The following is a 19435-nucleotide window of genomic DNA, read 5'->3' as shown; positions in this document are numbered from 1 at the left end:
GAAGAGTTGTAAATAAGACTGAGGCTAACTTTTTTATCTAAATCCTCTTTCTTTGGACCCAAACAGAGCAAAGCTTCTATAGGAGCTTCTGAGATTAGATATTAGATGAAAACTTGGGGAACAACAGAGAATGAAGAGGAAGAGATGTGTTCAAAGAATTAGTCCAGACTCTAGGATTATTCTTCGCACCAGAGATCTGAGCGGTCGTGTTTTTCTGAGACAGTGATCCAGGAAGAATGAAGAAAACAAAATAAGATATTTTTGTAAAAAATCAGCAATAGGACAAAAAAATGAGTAGTTTACCATTTTTAAATATGTTGAGCATGTTTAGCATGTGTGTGTGTGATTTCTCCATTTAATTCTGGTTCAAGATCAGAATTGTCAAAGTGATCTGCTGGGCGGCCTGACACCCGTTTGAACAGGCAGAGAATGGAAGTAGGATAAAAAGATCAACAAAAGGTCTTAGCTATTAAAAACAACATGAGAAGAACTTCTAGTTCTTTAAAATACAGATGAATCATCAATTCATTTCTAAGTAACCAGGGTGCTGGTTCCTTAAAAATATCTTAAAAAAAAAAAAAGAAAGTTGGGAGACTTGTCTTCAAGCACAGTCTGGTGCACAACACTCCCATGAAGCAGGTGAAAATGAAGTGACCCATGCACACTTGCAAGTTGATCAGTATCATAAAAGTTCAGAGAACACAAGACAGAGCAGGTAAACCCCCTTATGATGGGAGGAACTAAAGAGAATAATAATAATACATAGTAACTGGTATATACACCAGAGCAATTTGAAACCTGTAACAGATGCTATGAAAATGAATTACTTCAATTCTTCCTTACTACAGTGTCGAAATATAGAGCCTATTATTGTGATGAAAACAATGAGGTGTTGGGTAGGCTACATCACTTGCCCAAAGGGAAACTCCTAGAATGTGGAGAAAACAGGATTTAAGCCTAATCTCTTGCTGATGCCAACATGCAAGTGTTTTCAACCACTCTTTTTATTTCAACCACTCTTTTTATATGGTAACTCCCGACATACAAAGGAGGGTTAAGAGGGCAGGAGGATGGATGACGGGTGAAAGTCTGTGGGGGTACAGGTAGGGTGGGTGGGGAGTAGGGGTGCTAATGTATGCACACACAGGGAATGGATGTTGGATTGGGGTTGGGGGGGAAGGCAGTGAAAACACCAATCTGACTGGAGATGTCATTGGTGTTCTTAGAGGTCCTTTAAAGGCATATGGTATTTTATTTATTTATTTTTTTTTTGTATTTTTCTGAAGCTGGAAATGGGGAGAGACAGTCAGACTCCCACATGCGCCCGACCGGGATCCACCCGGCATGCCCACCAGGGGGCGACGCTCTGCCCACCAGGGGGCGATGCTCTGCCCCTCCAGGACGTCGCTCTGTTGCGACCAGAGCCACTCTAGCACCTGGGGCAGAGGCCAAGGAGCCATCCCCAGCGCCCGGGCCATCTTTGCTCCAATGGAGCCTCGGCTGCGGGAGGGGAAGAGAGAGACAGAGGAAGGAGAGGGGGAGGGGTGGAGAAGCAGATGGGCGCTTCTCCTGTGTGTCTTGGCCGGGAATCGAACCCGGGACCTCTGCACGCCAGGCCGACGCTCTACCACTGAGCCAACCGGCCAGGGCCAAGGCATATGGTATTTTAAAATGTCAAGTGATGTCTAGCTTGTGGTGGCGCAGTGGATAAAGTGTCGACCTGGGCCTGACCAGACAGTGGCGTAGTGGATAGAGTGTCAGACTGGGACGTAGAGGACCCAGGCTTGAAACCCCAAGGTCGCTGGCTTGAGTGCAGGCTCATCAGGCTTGAGCATGGGGCCACTGGCTTGAGCATGGGATCATAGATATAACCCCATGGTGGCTGGCTTGAGCCCAAAGTCACTGGCTTGAGCAAGGGGTCACTCGATCTGTTGTAGCCCCCCGGTCAAGGCACACATGAGAAAGTAATCAATGAGAAACTAAAAATCCGCAATAAAGAATTGATGCCTCTCACCTCTTCCCCTTCCTGTCTGTCTGCCCTATCTGTCCCTCTCTCTGTCAAAACAAAACAAAACAAAACAAAACATTGACCTGGAATGCTGAGGTTGCCGATTCAGAACCCTAGGCTTGCCAAGGTATATGTGAGAAGCACCTATGAGTTGATGCTTCCCACTCCTTGACCCCCAATCCTTTCTCTCTCTCTCTCTCTCTCTCTCAAATCAATAAATAAAGTCTTAGTAAAATAAAATGTTTTTTTCTCTTATCCTTGAAATTGCTGCTTTGAAGCTATAATTAGAAGTATTATCACTTTTGGTGAAGTCCACCAATTTAAACATGAGCAAAATGTTTTGTACATGTTTCCCTCCCTTCATCATCTTCTCTCGATGGCCAAGCTGGCCAGCATAACATGGACATCTGACTCACATCAAGTAAATAAGTAACAGCAGTGGACGGTATAAACTCCATCGACCCCACCAAGAACCGTGTGAAGTGGTGACCCCAATGACTCTGTGACTACTCAATGGGTCTGTAAGTGCAGTGCAGACCTTCATTTCTTCATCTCGAGACGATGTCATCAGCTTGAGGTTCTGTGTCGGAAATACTTACAATTTTTCCAGAAGGACCTTGTACTGTTCATCTCCTCTGCCCCCTTCCACCTCTTGGTCCAGCCTTGTGATCAGCTCATTCTCAAACTGTAAGCAGAGTCAAAATTCACAGGAGAATGTCATAGTCTTAGCAGGGGACACAAGAGACATCCTGCCGTTTTTTGTAGATTTGGACCAACCCCTTTTTAATTGTGAACTATGTTCGGCATTTATAAAGATCACACATCACATTCTTCATTAACAGCACATTGAGGCCCTATCAAAATTTTCTAAAGTAGGGAGGGGAGGGGCACAAAGAAAACCAGATAGAAGGTGATGGAAGACAATTTGACTTTGGGTGATGGATATACAACATAATCAAATGTCAAAATGACCTGGAGATGTTTTCTCTGAATCTATGTACTCTAATTAATCAATGTCACCTTGTTAAAATTAATTGTCTCAATAAAAAAGGAATGTTAATTTAAAATTAAAAAAAAATTTTCCTAAAGTAGTCCTATGTTACTTTGTCCTTTGCTTCACATTTGTAGAAAAAAAATTACACAAAATGTTATTTTTCTGTTACAACTATGTATAAAAAAATAGCTTAATGATTCTAATAGTCTATTTTACTTTTGGTTCTTGTCTCAGTCTCGGCAATGTGATTGCTTTTTTTCCCCTGATTTTGCAAAACTGCATAGCTGCAAAATCTCCCCATCAGTATTATTATATAATATAGATAAGGAAAATGAACAGAGAAAACATACTAGGCAATGAGGTCATTAAACTAGAGATTGCTGCATCATTCCCTCCATTCACTGCCTTAGTCTCTCAGCTGCATTGCAACAAAAAGGATAAAATGCAGGGAGTCAAATTTTAATGATCCAGAGACAGAGGGCTGCTTTAGGAAACACAATAGCAAAGAGATTGCATAGAGGTCTCACTGGGTTGGAATATCTGCTTCTATCTCTAATTGTTTTACAAAATGACAGGTAAAATATAAATTATAGAATAAGTTTGGTTTGTATTATTCAGGTTATGGCTTCTCTATATGGAAAAAAGACAATTAAGAGTTGACTAGATGTGCATTAGTAAGATTATAGGTCTATCACCTCTTACCATATGGAAATTGCCATTTCCACTGAAATTGAACTCACACTGCATCATATCAAAGAAAATGGGGATGGTGGCGTTCCGGAGCTCTACTTCAGGGGTCAAGGTGACCTCTAGAATGGGACCCACCATGGATGGGATGAATTTGATTTTGTGGGGACCTGAAATGAAAGTAATAAAGGTATTTAAAAATATTAAGATATAATTTCACTGGGCTTAAAGTGTTACAGTCTTCCTGTACAGGACCTAAAAGAAAAGAATAAGTGTATGTGGGTAAGTCAACTCAATTCAGAACTGAGTGACGCCTGATCAGGCAATGGCGCAGTGGATAGAGGGTTGGCCTGAGACACTGCGGACCGAGGTTTGAAACCCCAAGGTTACCAGCTTGAGCATGGGCTCACCAGCTTGAGTACAGGGTCACTGGCTTAAGTGTGGGATCATAAACACGGCCCCATGATTGCTGGCTTGAGCCCAAGGTCACTGGTTTGAGCAAGGGGTCACTGGCTCAGCTGGAGCCCTCTGGTCAAGGCACATATAAGAAAGCAATCAATGAACAACTATAGTTGTTGTATATAAGGTGCCAAAACTATAAGTTGATGCTTCTCATATCTCTGTCCATCTTGCTTTCTCTAGCACTCTTATAAAAGAAAAAAAGAACAAAAAAATCCCCCCAAAACTGAGTGACTAAATACTGTATTCAGATAACAAGTGGGTGTCATAACAATAGACCAACAAGTCCATTTTCACTTCCAGACACACAGACAAATAAATCTTAGGGTTATTGGAATTAAATTAAAAAAGAGTTTATCATGGGCTCATCACACAGGAGTTGTGTGGGGTTCATTCCAGGTTATACACTCACCCAGGTTGTACCACATATCCCGAATCCTAAAGCCGATTTCCTTCCTCATGTCCCCATATCTAGGAAGAAGATCATAAACCAGTGCAGATGAGTTCTTACAATAAAATAAGGAAATACAAATAGCCTGTCTTCCTCTAGGTCACTTTAAAGCAGGTTTTGAGCAAAGGCCACACTTTAAGAGACAAGGTCGCCTGACCAGGCGGTGGTGCAGTGGATAGAGCATTGGACTGGGATGCCGAGGACCCAGGTTCGAGACCCCAAGCTCGCCAGCTTGAGCGCGGGCTCATCTGGCTTGAGCAAAATAAAAAATGCTCACCAGCTTAGACCCAAGGTCGCTGGCTCAAGCAAGGGGTTACTTGGTCTGCTGAAGGCCCGCAGTCAAGGCACATATGAGAAAGCAATCAATGAACAACTAAGGTGTAGCAACGAAAAACTGATGATTGATGCTTCTCATCTCCTCCGTTCCTGTCTGTCTGTCCCTATCTATCCTTCTCTCTGACTCTCTCTCTCTGTCCCTGTAAAGAAAAAAAAAACTTTTAAAAAAAGAGACAAGGTCAATACTGAAGTGACTCCCCATGGTGCTGAGGGGTGGCTTCAGCAGCAGGAGGAGGGACCAATGGACATGCTGAGGAAGAACCGAGAAGAAGACAGACAAATTGATTGGAGGGAGAAGAATGAGAAACACTCTGGTTGCTATTAGGCAAAGAAATAAAACAGACCCATCATAGAAAAGGATGGTACATGAGGGATGATTTCTACAGTGATGTGACTGATGTCTAACAAACATGCTGAATTTCTATACTTATATTTGCGTGGTGCATATCTAACACCACATTGGGAAGCTCCGGACATGCATTCTCAATAGGGGGGTATTGTTCCCAAAGGGGTAAAAATTTGTGCTTAGGGGCAGAAAAAGCCTACCATTTTAATGAATAAAGTACAGGCACATAGACAGTATGGAAATAGAGATGCATATATCTGTTGGAGTAATATTTCATTGGGGGGGGTGTGATTAGAAAAATAATTTCTAAAAAGGTTACTTATAGCAGTCGAGAATAGAAACAAAAGTGAGAAACATTGATCTAAGCAGTGGGGGGAGAGAGGTGACAAAGAATGACCTGGATGTCGCTTACAGAATACGTATGCTTCGGACTACCCAACACCACATACCAGATCAGAGGACAGAGGCTTGAAAAAGGAGGGTGAGTCAAAGCAGTTACTGTACACCCTACCAGGGAACTCTAATACCGACTTTGACAATACTATAAGCATGGTTCTACATTTTCCACTCATGCCACTACTGTGCCAAACATTTTTTTTTCAAATTCCTCTTCTGGAAATACTTTCAGAAGCCAGTATAAAAATCATATTTAAAATGTCCTCTTGCTATTTCCTTTTAACAAAAGATAGTGACCGTATGTGGTCATTATCTGGCTCATAATGGACAATAACTATGCTTATTGTTTAAGAATACTGTTGATGCTATTTCTGCTAAAAAATAAGAAATCTTGAAAATGTTCATTCACATTTCTATAACCTTAACATATGTAAATGTTATATCCCAAGGTTATCACTGCCCTTGGACATGTATAGTTTTACATGGATTATAAGGACAGTCACACTTGGCACTGACCAAAAACAGAATCATTAATACTAACTAGCTACTTTATCAGATTGGGTGCCAACTAACTTCATTTATGGTAGTCAATCAAAATCAAATCTAACCTCAAAAGAAATAGAGTCCTTTAAGATGTTCTAAACAGTGAGGTTAGGGTGTCCACCTTAAAAGTCAATTATCTTTTGATACGCACCCCACAAAGAAACCTACAAGTTTTACTTTGATCATTGAAAACACAATCATTAAATCTCATTCTCCTAGCCACTAATTTCAGTGGAACCAGAAAAAGAGGGATGCTAAATAATTTGCCTAGCATCCCAGACATTCCATAAAGGGGTAACAAACTTAAAATTTCATGGGCTTTCAACGGTAAAAGTCTCAAGTTCTTTTAAGCCTTTGAGTTTCTGGGCTCCAATGGAATCTGAAACAGGCCTGAGATGAAAACAATGAAAAGCTTTCCTATAGCACTCATCACTCTCTGCCTTAGTCCAGTCTGAATTCCTAGGGGATGCGTTAGTCTTGGCTTCTGTGCTGATGTTACGGAGAGGTATGAAAAGTACTAGTGACTAAAAGGCACTGTGCCTGCAATTTGGACAAGGTGCCAGTGGAGGGCGAGCTGTTCTCGGAGATGGGAATACTTGGCCAGCTTCCCTGTCTCTCCCTGTACAGATTCTAAAACAAGAATGCAGCAAGTGGTGGGAAAACAAAGGGGGTCTTCAGAAAAAGAGATGTGAATCTGGGGAAATCTGAGGTCTCTGAAATAATTGCAAGACCTATCTCACGAACAACGTGGTAGCCTGTGAACAGTGATGACTGTGATACCCAAAATCTTGCTCTGAAATAGAAAAAAATCACCTGCCCAATCTTGAGGACGTTTGACAGAACACACTTACTTTTTTATAATTTTGCTGCGTTTGGCTTGAGAGAAGTTTTCGAGCTGAAGGGACTCATGGGTGAGGAATACTACTGCCAGATTAAAATAGTTGTTCCAGAGCTGCTCAAAAATTAATTGCATTGGTGAAAAGAAATGGAAGACAACATCAATAAGGGTCATTGTAAAACAGTGCCATACAATATAAGTCACTTGCCAGGGATTAACAACAACAACAACAACAACAACAAAACAACCAAATAAAATCCAGATGACTTCTTTTTTTTTCTTGCACAATTATTTATCCCTGAGAGTTTTAACATCAAACATTAATCTAATGCTTTTCTTTTAAAAAAAAATCCAAACTATTCTATTTGTATTTCCTCCCAGGATACAGGCAAACTCCTGCCAGCAAGTCTACCTATTTATAGTAAATAGTTTGGCAGTGTGTATCAAAAGCCCTAAAATTTTGCCAAACTTCTCAACTAGTAAATACTTTTAGGACTTCATCCTAGCAAAATAAATCATGGGTATTTAAAAATAAAACCAGGAAGGCCCTCCAGTGCTATTTCACCTAACAGAGAATGAAAACAAGCAAATGCTTTCATGAGAATATGGCTAAATAAATCACAGCCCAGCCAGACAATGGACTGTATTCAGCCATTAAAAATAGTGAGAAGATTTTTAATATTATGGAGGAGATCACAGAAAAAGTAAATGAAGTAGATTGATAGGTTCTCAAACTGCACAGTGCGTCCCATGTTGGTGCATCCACACAAACACAGGTATATACAAATATAACATGCATGCACATGTACACACACACGTATACAGATACACACATGTGCACACATATCTGTGTGACTCTATACATCTCCTGTACTTTGATTCTTCACTTTTTTTTCTGTTAAATGAGAAGAAGGGAGGCAATGAGATGGACTCCCACATGCACCCCAACCAGGATCTGTCCAGGAAGCCCCCTACTGGGTGATGCTCTGCCCATCTGGGGCATTGATCCATTGCTTGGCAATCAAGCTATTTTAGCACCTAAGGCAGAAGTCATGGAGCCATCCTTAGCGCCTGGGGCCAATCTGCTCAAAACATTTGAGCCATGGCTGCAGGAGGAGAAGAGAGAGAAAGAGAATGGGGAGAGGGGTTTGGAGAAGCAGATGGGTGCTTCTTCTGTGTGCCTTGACCAGGAATTGAACCTGGGACTTCCACATGCTGGGATGACACTCTACCACTGAGCCAACAGACAGGGTCAACTCTCTACTTTTAACATTTGACTGAGGACAACAAAGGCCCACAACACAGCAGAGCACCTCACCAGCAAGGTGCACACTGGCCATGAGCTCCACGCCAACAGGGCCCTGCTGGCCTTCACTAGGGCTTAGATGAGTGGCTTCACTAGGGCTCTGGACAGAGAAATACGCTAATATTGGGTGGATGAATGAATGAATTCATGAATGAGTAAAGGTAGAGCTAGGGGGTCCCTGTTTTGTTATCCCTTTGGACTTTCAAGCAAGTGTGCATACAAACTGCTCTTTAGAAACCAGAGCGTCTGCAGATCGGGGGAGTGCCGGTGCCCATCCGCAAACCAGTGGTCACATGCACCTGGGCTTGTCACGGCACACGGGAAGGCTGTCTATCTTTCAAGTTTCTTCTTTTTGCTAAGTTATATTTCCTACTATTACTTTTTTTTTACATGTATTAGTTTTACAGAAAAAAGGAAAAACCCTGCTTTATTATGTTTAGAGGGCAGAGTGAAGAGAACGTGTGCGTTAGGAAAGGCAGAATGACACAAAGAAGAAGAGGGGCCGGGGGACAGATGGTGACAGAGAGGTGCTGAGCGGTGAGCACACAGTGCAGGGTGCAGGTGGTGTGTCAGAGAACGGTGTACCTGAAACCTACGTAATTTTATGAAACAATGTAACTAGATTCAATTAAAAAACTTTTAAAGTAAAATAAGAAAATTGGTTTTTCATCTGAAAGTGATAAAATCCGTAATGATGTTTTCCAAAACGAACTGGTTCTCTTGTTTTGGCTGAGAATTCAATGCACTCCTCAGGGAGCAGCATGCTTACCTGAAGTTCGAAGCTTGCCTGGTCCATAAAGCGCCTTGTGAGGACCTCAGAAAACTGATTTATGGCACGGAGGAAAACCCTGGGGGAGGAAAAAAATTGGATAAAAAAGGCAACTTTATGCTCACTGGAACACTTCCCATGGGTGTTGAAAACCAAAGTGAGCCAGCCCGGGAGTTGGTAGCAGATGACCTGTAGATCTATCAAGGTTCTTAAAGACCAATGACAGAGCACAGTCTGCAGAGGAGGACACGGAAGGTAAGTTTCTAGAAGTGACCAGAAGCAGCACTCGGGCTGCATCCCAGCTTGGCCAGCGCAGGTCGGGGCCAAGACAAGCCCTGGGATGCAGAAGAGCTGCCTGCCCTCTGTAGTGACGCTTCCGTTTCCAAGGCTGTGAAACTCTTTCTCTCACCTGTACGCAGCTGGCCAGGGCTTTTCTAATCAGGTATCAGGACCATGTAGCATTAACAAAAATGGTGAGAATAATGATTTACTTTATTTAGATCTTTCAACAATTCTGGAACTCTTCGAATAGAACATATGTGTTTGGTTCCTTTTACTTGCATTCAACAAATGTTTGTTGTGGGCCAGAAACTATGAAGCACTGGCATAGGTTTTGCCTTAAACGAGACTGTTCTGGTCATAAGATGTTTATAACTTGCTGGTGGTCATTGGCAACCATGTCCCGACAAACATGGAAAATATGGAAAGCTTAATGAGGGGGTATAGAGAGGTAGAGGAAATCAAAGGAAGAGAAGGTGACATCCAGGCCAGAAAGACTGCCTGTGGGGCTGGCCTCTGAGAAGGTCTGCGAGGAAGGGTGGCAGGCTGACGGCCAGGGATGAGGGAGGTGTGGCAGGGGCAGAGCGGTGGGTGGGCAAGCACAGACCACGTGCAGGGACCAGCGAGTGGCCGGGGTGGTGGAGGTGCGGGCTGACGTAAAGGGAAAGAGTAAAAGGTGAGGCGAGAAAGGCAGGTTGGGCCAGGACCCTTGTCTCCATCAGAATGATGACTCTATGGAGCTGTGAACAGACGCCGTGGAGAGCCAATGCGGATGACCCAGTGAGGAGCTGGGGACTACGGGATTCTGCCGCCACCCAGGTGCAAGCAAGGACATGAGCAATACACCAGGAGCTGGGAGTGGGAGGGTCCTGGCTTTACAGATGATGGAGTGAGGCAAAAGATGTAACAGCACATCACAGGAGTCACAGAGCTGGTACCAGACCCAAGCACAGTGACCCTGAACAACGCAGAACTCGGGGCACTGTCTCGGAGCACCATCAAACATCCGCATATAAATTCTGACTCTCCCAAGACTTAACTACAGTTAGCCCTTTGTACTCTCACGTTTCACATTGGTGGATTCAACTAACTGTGGACCAGAACTAGTATTTTCAATTTGAAGTTGAGCATTGCGGATGCAGAGGGCTGATTATACTAATACCCTACTGTTGACCAGAAGCTTATCAGTAACATAGACAGTTATTAAATCATACTTTGTATGTTATACACAGCATATAAAGTATTCTTAAAATAAAGTATATTAGAGCAAAAAAATGTTATTAAGAAAATCATAGGAAAGAGGAAATACATTTATTGTATTTACTGAAAAAATAATCCATCTAGACGTGGACCCACACAGTTCAAATCACGTGGTTCCAGGGTCAGCAGTATTTAGAGTCAAATGTCCCCAGGGCTGCCATGGGTGGTCTTACCTGCTCTGAGTCATATTCATGACCATCCAATCTTTGGCATAAACATTCTTTCCAATCAGATCCTTAAACATGATAAAGGTTTCCATGAGGAAATCCTGCAGGGAACAAAGGATAGGCTGGAGTGAGCCTGGGGTAGCAGCATTTACCAGCCTGTCCCCGGCACATGGCTAGGGAGAAACATGGCATCATAAGAACGGCCCCAGTCCCATAACAGCAGCCTTGCTCTTTAATAAGATTTTGGGAGATAACAAAGAATTTTTTACAGCTATCGTATGATCTTTACATCATATACTCTGATAAGAAAGACAGGATAAAAAACTGTATATTTCACAAATGATACAACTGTGGCTGTGAAAACGCAAACAGCTTGCTCACTGTTGCAAAAATAAGGGAGCAGAAGAGCTGGAAAGAATCTGGAGTTCTGAACCCAACACTGAAAGCCAAGGGTTCTCCTAATAGGTCTGCTGCATGGACAATGACTTCACCAGCCATTGTGAGGAAACTGAACCTTCACGTGATTCTGAGTCCAATTCTCCTTTGTTATTGTGAGAACAGAACAAGAATGCTATAAGTAAGAAGCAAAGTCACAACTCTCACTATTCTAGGAAGTAACCATGTGTACCTGGGAAAGGGTCCTAAATGGTCCTAACAGAGGTTATAGCAGTGGATCGTGGGGACAATAACTATGAACAAAAGTCCAGTATTGGCCAAACAGCTCTTTTACTCAAAAGAGGTATATGAGCAAAAAAGAAACTCAGAAATAGAACTGAACTAAAAAAAAAAAAAAAAATCAAAGCTACAAACCTTTTCTCCCTTTCTTTTAGTGTGTGTGTGGGGGGAGGGACAGAGAGAGAGAGAGAGAGAAGAGAAAGGAAAGAGATGAGAAGCATCAACTCAAACTTGTGAAACTTTAGTTGTTCATTATTTTGTACACTTGCCTTGACCAGGGGATTCCAGCCAAGCCAGTGACCCCGAGTTGCTCAAGCCAGTGACTATGGGATCATGTTAATGATCTCACGCTCAAACCGGTGAGTGCTCAAGCCAGTGACCTTGGGATTTCGAACCTGGGACCTCAGTAACCCAGGTCGATGCCCTATCCACTGAACCACATTGGTCAGGCAAAGCAACAAACTTTTAAAAGCTTTTTTATCCATTAGCTAGTTAAATTTAGACATTTTCTACTCAGATCCCAAAATAGAAACCTGTTTCATTTCTCCAGCACTGAATCAGGCTGCTCTGTCTTATGAATCACATTGTGTGGCAGAAAGAACGCAGTGCATGGGAGGCAGGAGGCCTGGGCTCTATTTATCTCTGTGCTTCTCTGAAGATACTGGTCAAGCTGGTTAACTTCCTGCACTTTGGGTGCCAAACAGCATCGGAATGGAGGCAACTCTGGCTCAAAAACTCTGTGGCACTCTTGCTTCCTGCTTTTGGTTCAATGGAGAGTCAAACTTGCCTCAATTCTGAAATCATAGACATATTTCATGCTTTTAAATTTTTTTCATCATATTTTAAGTGTTCCCACCAATGTATTAACTAGTATATTAACCTTTCCCTCAATTCAACAAAAAATTCATGGTTTCTGAAACAAGGATTAAATTTAGATGCCAGTTATTTACATCTGACCAGAACTGGCTCCACACTAGATTCTGGGAAATCTAAGTAACTTTAAACTGCAATCGCATAACAAAGGCAATGCCCAAATAATCCCTCATTTTATCTACCACTTCCCAAAGTCTTCCTAGCAACCTATTCAGAAGGCAGCAGGAGACAGCTGAAAGGCCAATCCACTAAAAATCTAAAAGGTCTAGCTGTACAATGTAGTCCTGCCCCTGATGATGACAGTTCCCCCTTGGGGATAATAATCCCCTTTCTAATTAAATAGAGGGGGAAGAGCTCAACACCATTCTGGAAAACCCAAGTTAAAACCTGTTTGTTTATTTTACTTAATGAAGCCATTGTCAAGAGTTCAAATTTAGTATAACATCCATTATTCTACCTGCTTCCTGAAGAGAATTTGAAAAACAAGTCACCAAACTATATATATATTAATTTTATTACATTATAATAGTAAAAAGATTATCATTATAAAACAGCTAGTTGTCATAGGCGAATAGCAAGCACAAAGCTAGTCACTTTTTATGCATCAATTCAATCAATACTCACATTAACGCTCAAGTTAGGTATTATCTTATAGATGAGAAAACTGAGATTTAGTGAAGTTAAATAGCTTGCCCAAAATTTCATAGAAGTTGAAGAGCCATAATTCAAACCCAGATCTGGGTGTTCTAAAGTCTGTGTTTATTTTATTATTTTATTTTTTTAGGTGAGAGGAGAGGAGAGGAGATAGTGAGGCAGACTCCCACATAGCCCCGGACTGTGATCCACCCGATAATCCCTATCTGGGGCAAATGCTTGAATCTACTGAGCTATTTTTAGCACCTGAGTCTGATGTTGGGACCAACTGAGCTATCCTCAGCATCTGGGGCTGATGCTCAACCAACTGAGCTGCTGGCAGCGGGAGGAGAAGAGGGAGAGGGAGGGTAAGAGAAGCAGATGGTTGCTTCTCTGACTGGAAATAGAACCTGGGATGTCCATATGCCAGGGTGATGATGCTCTATCCACTGAGCAAGCCAGCCAGCCAGCCAGCCAGGGCCAAGCCCATGTTCCTAAAACCACCACACCATCTGCCAATGGAGATACATTGCTATTCTAAGCTTTCAGCTCTCCCCTCCCCTCCTCTCTTCCTAACTCTCTTGCCCCCCATCACTGCTGGCACACCTACATATTGCTATGGGTTACTGTGCCATGCAGCCTGCCAGTGCACGACCCAAGTGGAGGCCAAAGTTGGCCACCAGATTAAGCCACATGGTCCAATACAGAATTCGAAGAGTTCACCATTGGACCAACTACAACTACTACTAAGCAGTCATTTCTCCCGAATTCCCTGTGTGTTTCCCACCATGGGAACTCACTGAAACAGGGGTGACTGGCACGAAAGGAGTTGGTTTGCCCTGGCCATAGGCTGTCAGTGTCAGAGGCAGAAGGAAGAAGACTGAAGTGTGCATGAATGATGGCACATTATCGAGAGCAAAGACTAGTGCTGTGAGACATCAAACTGAACAGCCAGACCTGCAACCAGCTCTGTTTAGCAAGATTAGACAGCACCATCAGGGGCATTTTAACAGCCACTAAAAACTCCTTGAAAGGAAGAATCTTGGGGAACAGCTAGAGGCCTCACTTACCTCTCAGGCAGCCTTTGCTTGCATGCTGAATAGTAACTCTGAGAACGTTTCTTGTTTAAAACAAGAGAATGGAATACTTTCAATGGAAGCTATAAGGGTTGTAAAGGGCAGGTGTGACCTATTCTTGTCTCCCTTTCTAGGGAATATTGAAAAGGATGGCTTCAACCCACTTCAGAAGATTTTGCACACCTCTGCCTCTTAAAAGCCTTGCCAGCCCTGGCCGGTTGGCTGAGTGGTAGAGTGTCGGCCTGGCGTACAGGAGTCCTGGGTTTGATTCCCGGCCAGAGCACACAGGAGAAGTGCCCATCTGCTTCTCCACCCCGCCCCCTCTCCTTCCTTTCTGTCTCTCTCTTCCCCTCCTGCAGCCAAGGCTCCATTGGAGCAAAAGTTTGCCTGGGTGCTGAGGATGGCTCTGTGGCCTCTGCCTCAGGCACTGGAATGGCTCTGATCGTGGCTGAGCAATGCCCCGATGGGCAGAGTGTTGCCCCCCTGGTGGGCATGCCGGGTGGATCCCGGTCGGGCGCATGCAAGAGTCTGTCTGACTGCCTCCCCGTTTCCAACTTCAGAAAAATACAAAAAAAAAAAAAGGCCTTGCCATGGCATGAGTAACTAATGTCCCTGAAAACGAGACACTATCTTCTTTTTTTTTTTTTGACACTATCCTCTTTTGAGAGCAAAAAAGATCTCCCAAATATTTCTACATAAGGGCTCTCTCTAAATCCAAGGTATTCAGGGTGTGGAATGAGGACCCCTTGGTACACAAATCATACTCTTCCTCAAACCCCATCCCAGAGGATGATCAGTACTTCCCTCTGCTTCACCACTGGACAAGCACGTGGCACTGGAGTGGAGGGGCAGAGACCTCAGGACTCACAGTGCTCAGTTTCGGTTATTCTTATTACTGACTCTAAGAATTCTTAAGGTTACCCAGCCTCAGTGAAGACGACTTACAGTGATGTCTTGTCTGGTTTTGAAGGTGCTGATATAGTGGGTGTAGTGGTTGTCGTCCATTTGCCGCAGGATGGCAATCATGCAAGCAACAAAAATCCCCTAAAGGAGAAAGAAAACAAATCCCCAGGCTCCTTAGACCAAGTGGCAAAGCAAGATTTAGGTGCACGTACTTTGGCTTTCCCCACTGAATCACCTAAGCAAAGACCGTTCCAAACTGGAAACATGTTGCATTCCAAAGATTCCAAGTGGGCTTTACTGTTTCTGCCAGGAACGGCCTCCTTTCAACTTTGAGTTAAGGAGTGAGGAGGGACTTAACTCATCCCACAAACAGCCATGACCTGTGCGGGCCTGTAGGTCGAGGGACACTGACTTCAGGATCTCAGCTAGACTACCAGTGAAGCTCTACCAGCTGGACTCGGAGTTTCTTGTTGAGACAGAGTGGTAGGATAGAAGTCCACAGAAAAATGCCTGGAGTATTGAGTTTATTTAGACAAATATGAGAAGGAGGAAAATTGAGAGTGGAGGAACAGAGAGGACAGGAAATGAGTCCCCTGGTAGAGGTCTTCAGCATCATTTCTCCAACCCTAGAAGTCTTTAGCCGGGGAGTCCCAGGATGGTACACATGTGTAACCAGAGGCGGATTAAGGTCAGTTGAGGCCCCGAGCATAGAAGAAAATATTGGGCCCCTTAAAAAAGAGAGAGAGAGAGGGAAAATAAGAATACATGTTAACCAGGGTGGCAAGATGGTGATTGAGTAGGCGGCAGATGTACCAACTTCCACCTCCCAGAACCAAAGTGGATTACCACTTAATTTTAAAAACCATCATCTGGAAAAACCAATTTTGGACTAAACAGAGAGGACTCTTCAACGAAGGAACACTGAAGAAGCCACACTGAGACTGGTAGGAAAAGCGGAAACGCAGAGAGCGCTGCCCAGCTCCCAGGAGCGAGCAGCCCAGAGGGAATTGCATGGCAGGAAGTGAGTTTAGCAGAGAGGGGAGGGTCCTGGGCCCCAAGAACAAAGCCCTAACCTGCAGCCCCAGAGCCTAGAAAAAGTGAATGGACAGTATTTAGCTGCGAAACAAGTCAGGATACTGTTTGTGAGAAAGAGACAGATTTCTCAGACCCAAGATTCTTCTTAAAGGGACTGTGCAGAAAACCTCTTTCACAACCACTCATCCAGGGCTCCGGGGGACGGGAAGAGCTGAGAGGACTGGAGTAGCAGGAAGAGAGTGTAATCTAGGAGGCACAGGGAGAAACACTTTGAGGGACAGCCATCCTAACCCTTGGACTGAGTCACCCTCCAAATCTAAAGTGAATATTTCCCCAGGAACCAGCAATATTAGCAAAGGGAAGCAGGACACCAGCCAAACAAGCTCTCCCGCGGCACTCAGAGCAGAGTCGCTTAGAAGGAGGGAGTCTGCAGGAACACAGTATGAGTGTTAAGGTCAGAGCTGCAGCAATCCCACCCACACTGCTGGGGCTCACCACAGGGCTGGCGGCAGCGGGATGCAGAAGCGCGGTCCTGTTGGTGGGGGTGGAAGCCTGGCTGGCCATGATTAAGGCCCAGCGTGTGAGCTCAGTCTTGCCTGGTGAGGGTGAAGGGGACACACGAAAGTGGTCCGACCTGGGTACAGGCCGGGTAAGCAGAAGCAAGAGTGGTCCCGCCTACAATTACACCCGCAGGGGAAAGGCAAAAGCCTGGGACCAGATGGAGACCCATGGCTGAGCAAAGCTGTGCAACCCCGCACCCAGTGCCAAGGCTTATGGCTCCAGCACAGCCTGCAGCTCCATCTGCGGGGGCAGGGTGACGGCCGAGGCAGGCTGAGGTTTTTTAGACTCAGGCACGTGAACACAGCCCCTCCCGTGGAGGACAGGCAGAAACCGCAGTGACACCCACAGTGGGCTGGCACCAGCAATGCCCATACCCAAATGCCTGAGGAAGCAGCAGAGGTGGTGGCAGGCCTGCAGACAGACCACGCCTAAGGAAGAGAGAGGCCCCACCCTCCTTATACACAGACAAAATGAAAAGGCAGAGAAATGTAACCTAAAGGCATCAAGAGAAATCCTTAGAAAAGGACTTGAACAAGTCAGATATAACCAAATTACCAAATGCAGAGTTTAAAATAATGATTGTTAGGAGCTAAAAGAGCTTAGAACAACAATTGATGGTTATAACGAACACCTAGATAAAGAGATAGCAAGTATAAAAAAGGACATTGAAATAATAAAAAAGAATCAATCAGAAATGACAAATACAATATCAGAAATGAAGACCACAATGGAAGGAATTAAAAGCAGAAGGGATGAAGCTGAGGATTGAATCAGCGAGTTAGAGGAGAAGATAAACAAAGGCAAGGAAGCAGAGAAGCAAAAAGAAAAAAGACTCAAAAAGTCTAAGAGAGCTTTGTGACAACATGAAGAGAAATAACATCTGCATCATAGTGGTTCCTGAAGAAGAAGAAAAAGAATAAGAGATAGAAACTTTGTTCAATCAAACCATAGCTGAAAACTTCCCTAAATGATGCAGGAAAAAGTCACACAAGTTCAAGAAGCACAAAGAACTCCATTAAAGAGAAATCCAAAGAAATCTACATCAAGACACATCATAATTAAAATATCAAAGCTAAAAGATAAAGAGAAAATGTTAAAAGCTGCTAGAGAAAAAAGGCTATCACCTACAAAGGAGCCCCCATAAGGATGACATCTGACTTCTGAACAGAAACACAAGGCCAGAAGGGAATGACAAGATATATTCAAAGTAATGCAGAACAAGAACCTACAATCAAGACTACATTATCCAGCAAGGCTATCATTCAAAATTGAAGGAGAAATAAAAAGCTTCCCTGACAAAAAAAACAAACAAACAAACAAAAAACACCTCAAGAAATTCATTACAACCAAACCAATGCTACAAGAAATGTTAAGGGGCCTGTCGTAAACAAATCAAAGGGGGAAAACAATATAGCAAAAGAGAAATACAGCTTTAAAGAGTAAAATGGCAATAAACAACTACATATCAATAATAACCTTAAATGTAAACAAATTAAATGATCCAATCAAAAGACATAGGGTAGCTGCATGGATAAGAAAACAGAACCCATGCATATGCTGTCTACAGAAGACACATCTTAAAACAAAAGAGGCACATAGACTGAAGGTAAAAGGATGAAAAAAATATTTAATGCAAATGGAACTGAAAAGAAAGATAGGGTAACAATCCTTATATCAGACAAAATGGACTTTAAAACAAAGTCTATAGTAAGAGATAAGGAGGTCACTACATAATGATAAAGGGAGCAATCCAAAAAGAAGATATAACCATTATAAATATCTATGCATCTAATATAGGAACACCTAAATATGTAAAGCAGACTTTGATGGATATAAAGGGTGAGATCAACAGCAATACTCTAATAGTGGGGGATTTCAATAACATTACTGGATAAATCCTCAAGAAAGAAAATTAACAAAGAAACAGCAGACTTAAAGGAAACATTAGATCAACTGGATTTAATAGATATCTTCAGAACATTTCACCCTAAAGCAGCAGAATATACATTCTTTTTAAGTGCTCATGGTACATTCTCTAGGATAGACCACATGTTAGGGCACAAAAGGGGTCTCAACAAATTTAAGAAGATTGAAATCATATCAAGCATTTTCTCTAATCACAATGGCATGAAACTAGAAATCAACCACAATAGAAAAACAGAAGAAAACTCAAACACTTGGAAACTAAATAGCATGTTATTAAATAATGACTGGGTTAACAATGAGATCAAAGAAGAAATAAAAAAAAAATTCCTAGAAACGAATGATAATGAGCATAGAACAACTCAAAATTTATGGAACACAGCAAAAGCAGTCCTGACAGGGAAGTTCATAGCATTAAAGGCATACTTCAAGAAGCTAGAAAAAGCTCAAATAAACAACTTAACCCTGCATCTAAAAGAACTAGAAAAAGAACAGCAATTAAAACCCAGAGGTAGTAGAGGAAGGAAATAATAAAGATCAGAGCTGAAATAAATGACATAGAGGCTAAAGAAACAATACAGAGGATCAATGAAACTAAGAGCTGGTTCTTTGAAAAGGTAAAAAGATCAATGAACCTTTAACCAGACTCACCAAGAAAAAAAAGAGTGAGGACTCAAATAAATAAAATTAGAAATGAGAGTGGAGAAATAACAACTGACAAAACAGAAATACAAAATATTGTAAGAAAATACTATGAAGAACTGTATGCCCCAAAATTAGACGACTTAGATGAAAGGGATAAATTTCTTGAAACAATAATCTTTTAAACATCAATCTGAAAGAATCCGAAAAACAGACCAATTACAACAAATGAGATCGAAACAGTTATCAAAAAACTTCCAACAAACAAAAGCCCA

The 19435-nt window shown here is 42.8% G+C and overlaps 1 protein-coding gene across 2 annotated transcripts in view; it reads right to left on the bottom strand.

The window, feature by feature from the left end:
* Window positions 1-19435, bottom strand: part of DOCK5 (dedicator of cytokinesis 5) — a 221829-nt gene that overhangs the window by 41896 nt on the left and 160498 nt on the right. For both annotated transcript variants that reach the window (XM_066351933.1, XM_066351942.1), the window contains 7 exons: window positions 15042-15140; window positions 10846-10940; window positions 9134-9212; window positions 7072-7172; window positions 4561-4619; window positions 3705-3859; window positions 2608-2693 (listed from right to left, as the gene is read on the bottom strand). In XM_066351933.1, coding sequence (XP_066208030.1) covers window positions 2608-2693; window positions 3705-3859; window positions 4561-4619; window positions 7072-7172; window positions 9134-9212; window positions 10846-10940; window positions 15042-15140 — 674 coding nt within the window. The remainder of the gene's footprint in view (window positions 1-2607; window positions 2694-3704; window positions 3860-4560; window positions 4620-7071; window positions 7173-9133; window positions 9213-10845; window positions 10941-15041; window positions 15141-19435) is intronic.

The sequence above is a fragment of the Saccopteryx leptura genome, chromosome 1 (assembly GCF_036850995.1).
Source record: "Saccopteryx leptura isolate mSacLep1 chromosome 1, mSacLep1_pri_phased_curated, whole genome shotgun sequence".
Taxonomy (NCBI): domain Eukaryota; kingdom Metazoa; phylum Chordata; class Mammalia; order Chiroptera; family Emballonuridae; genus Saccopteryx; species Saccopteryx leptura.
Note: the sequence above shows the minus strand (reverse complement) of the source record. Positions and strands in the feature narration are given on the sequence as shown.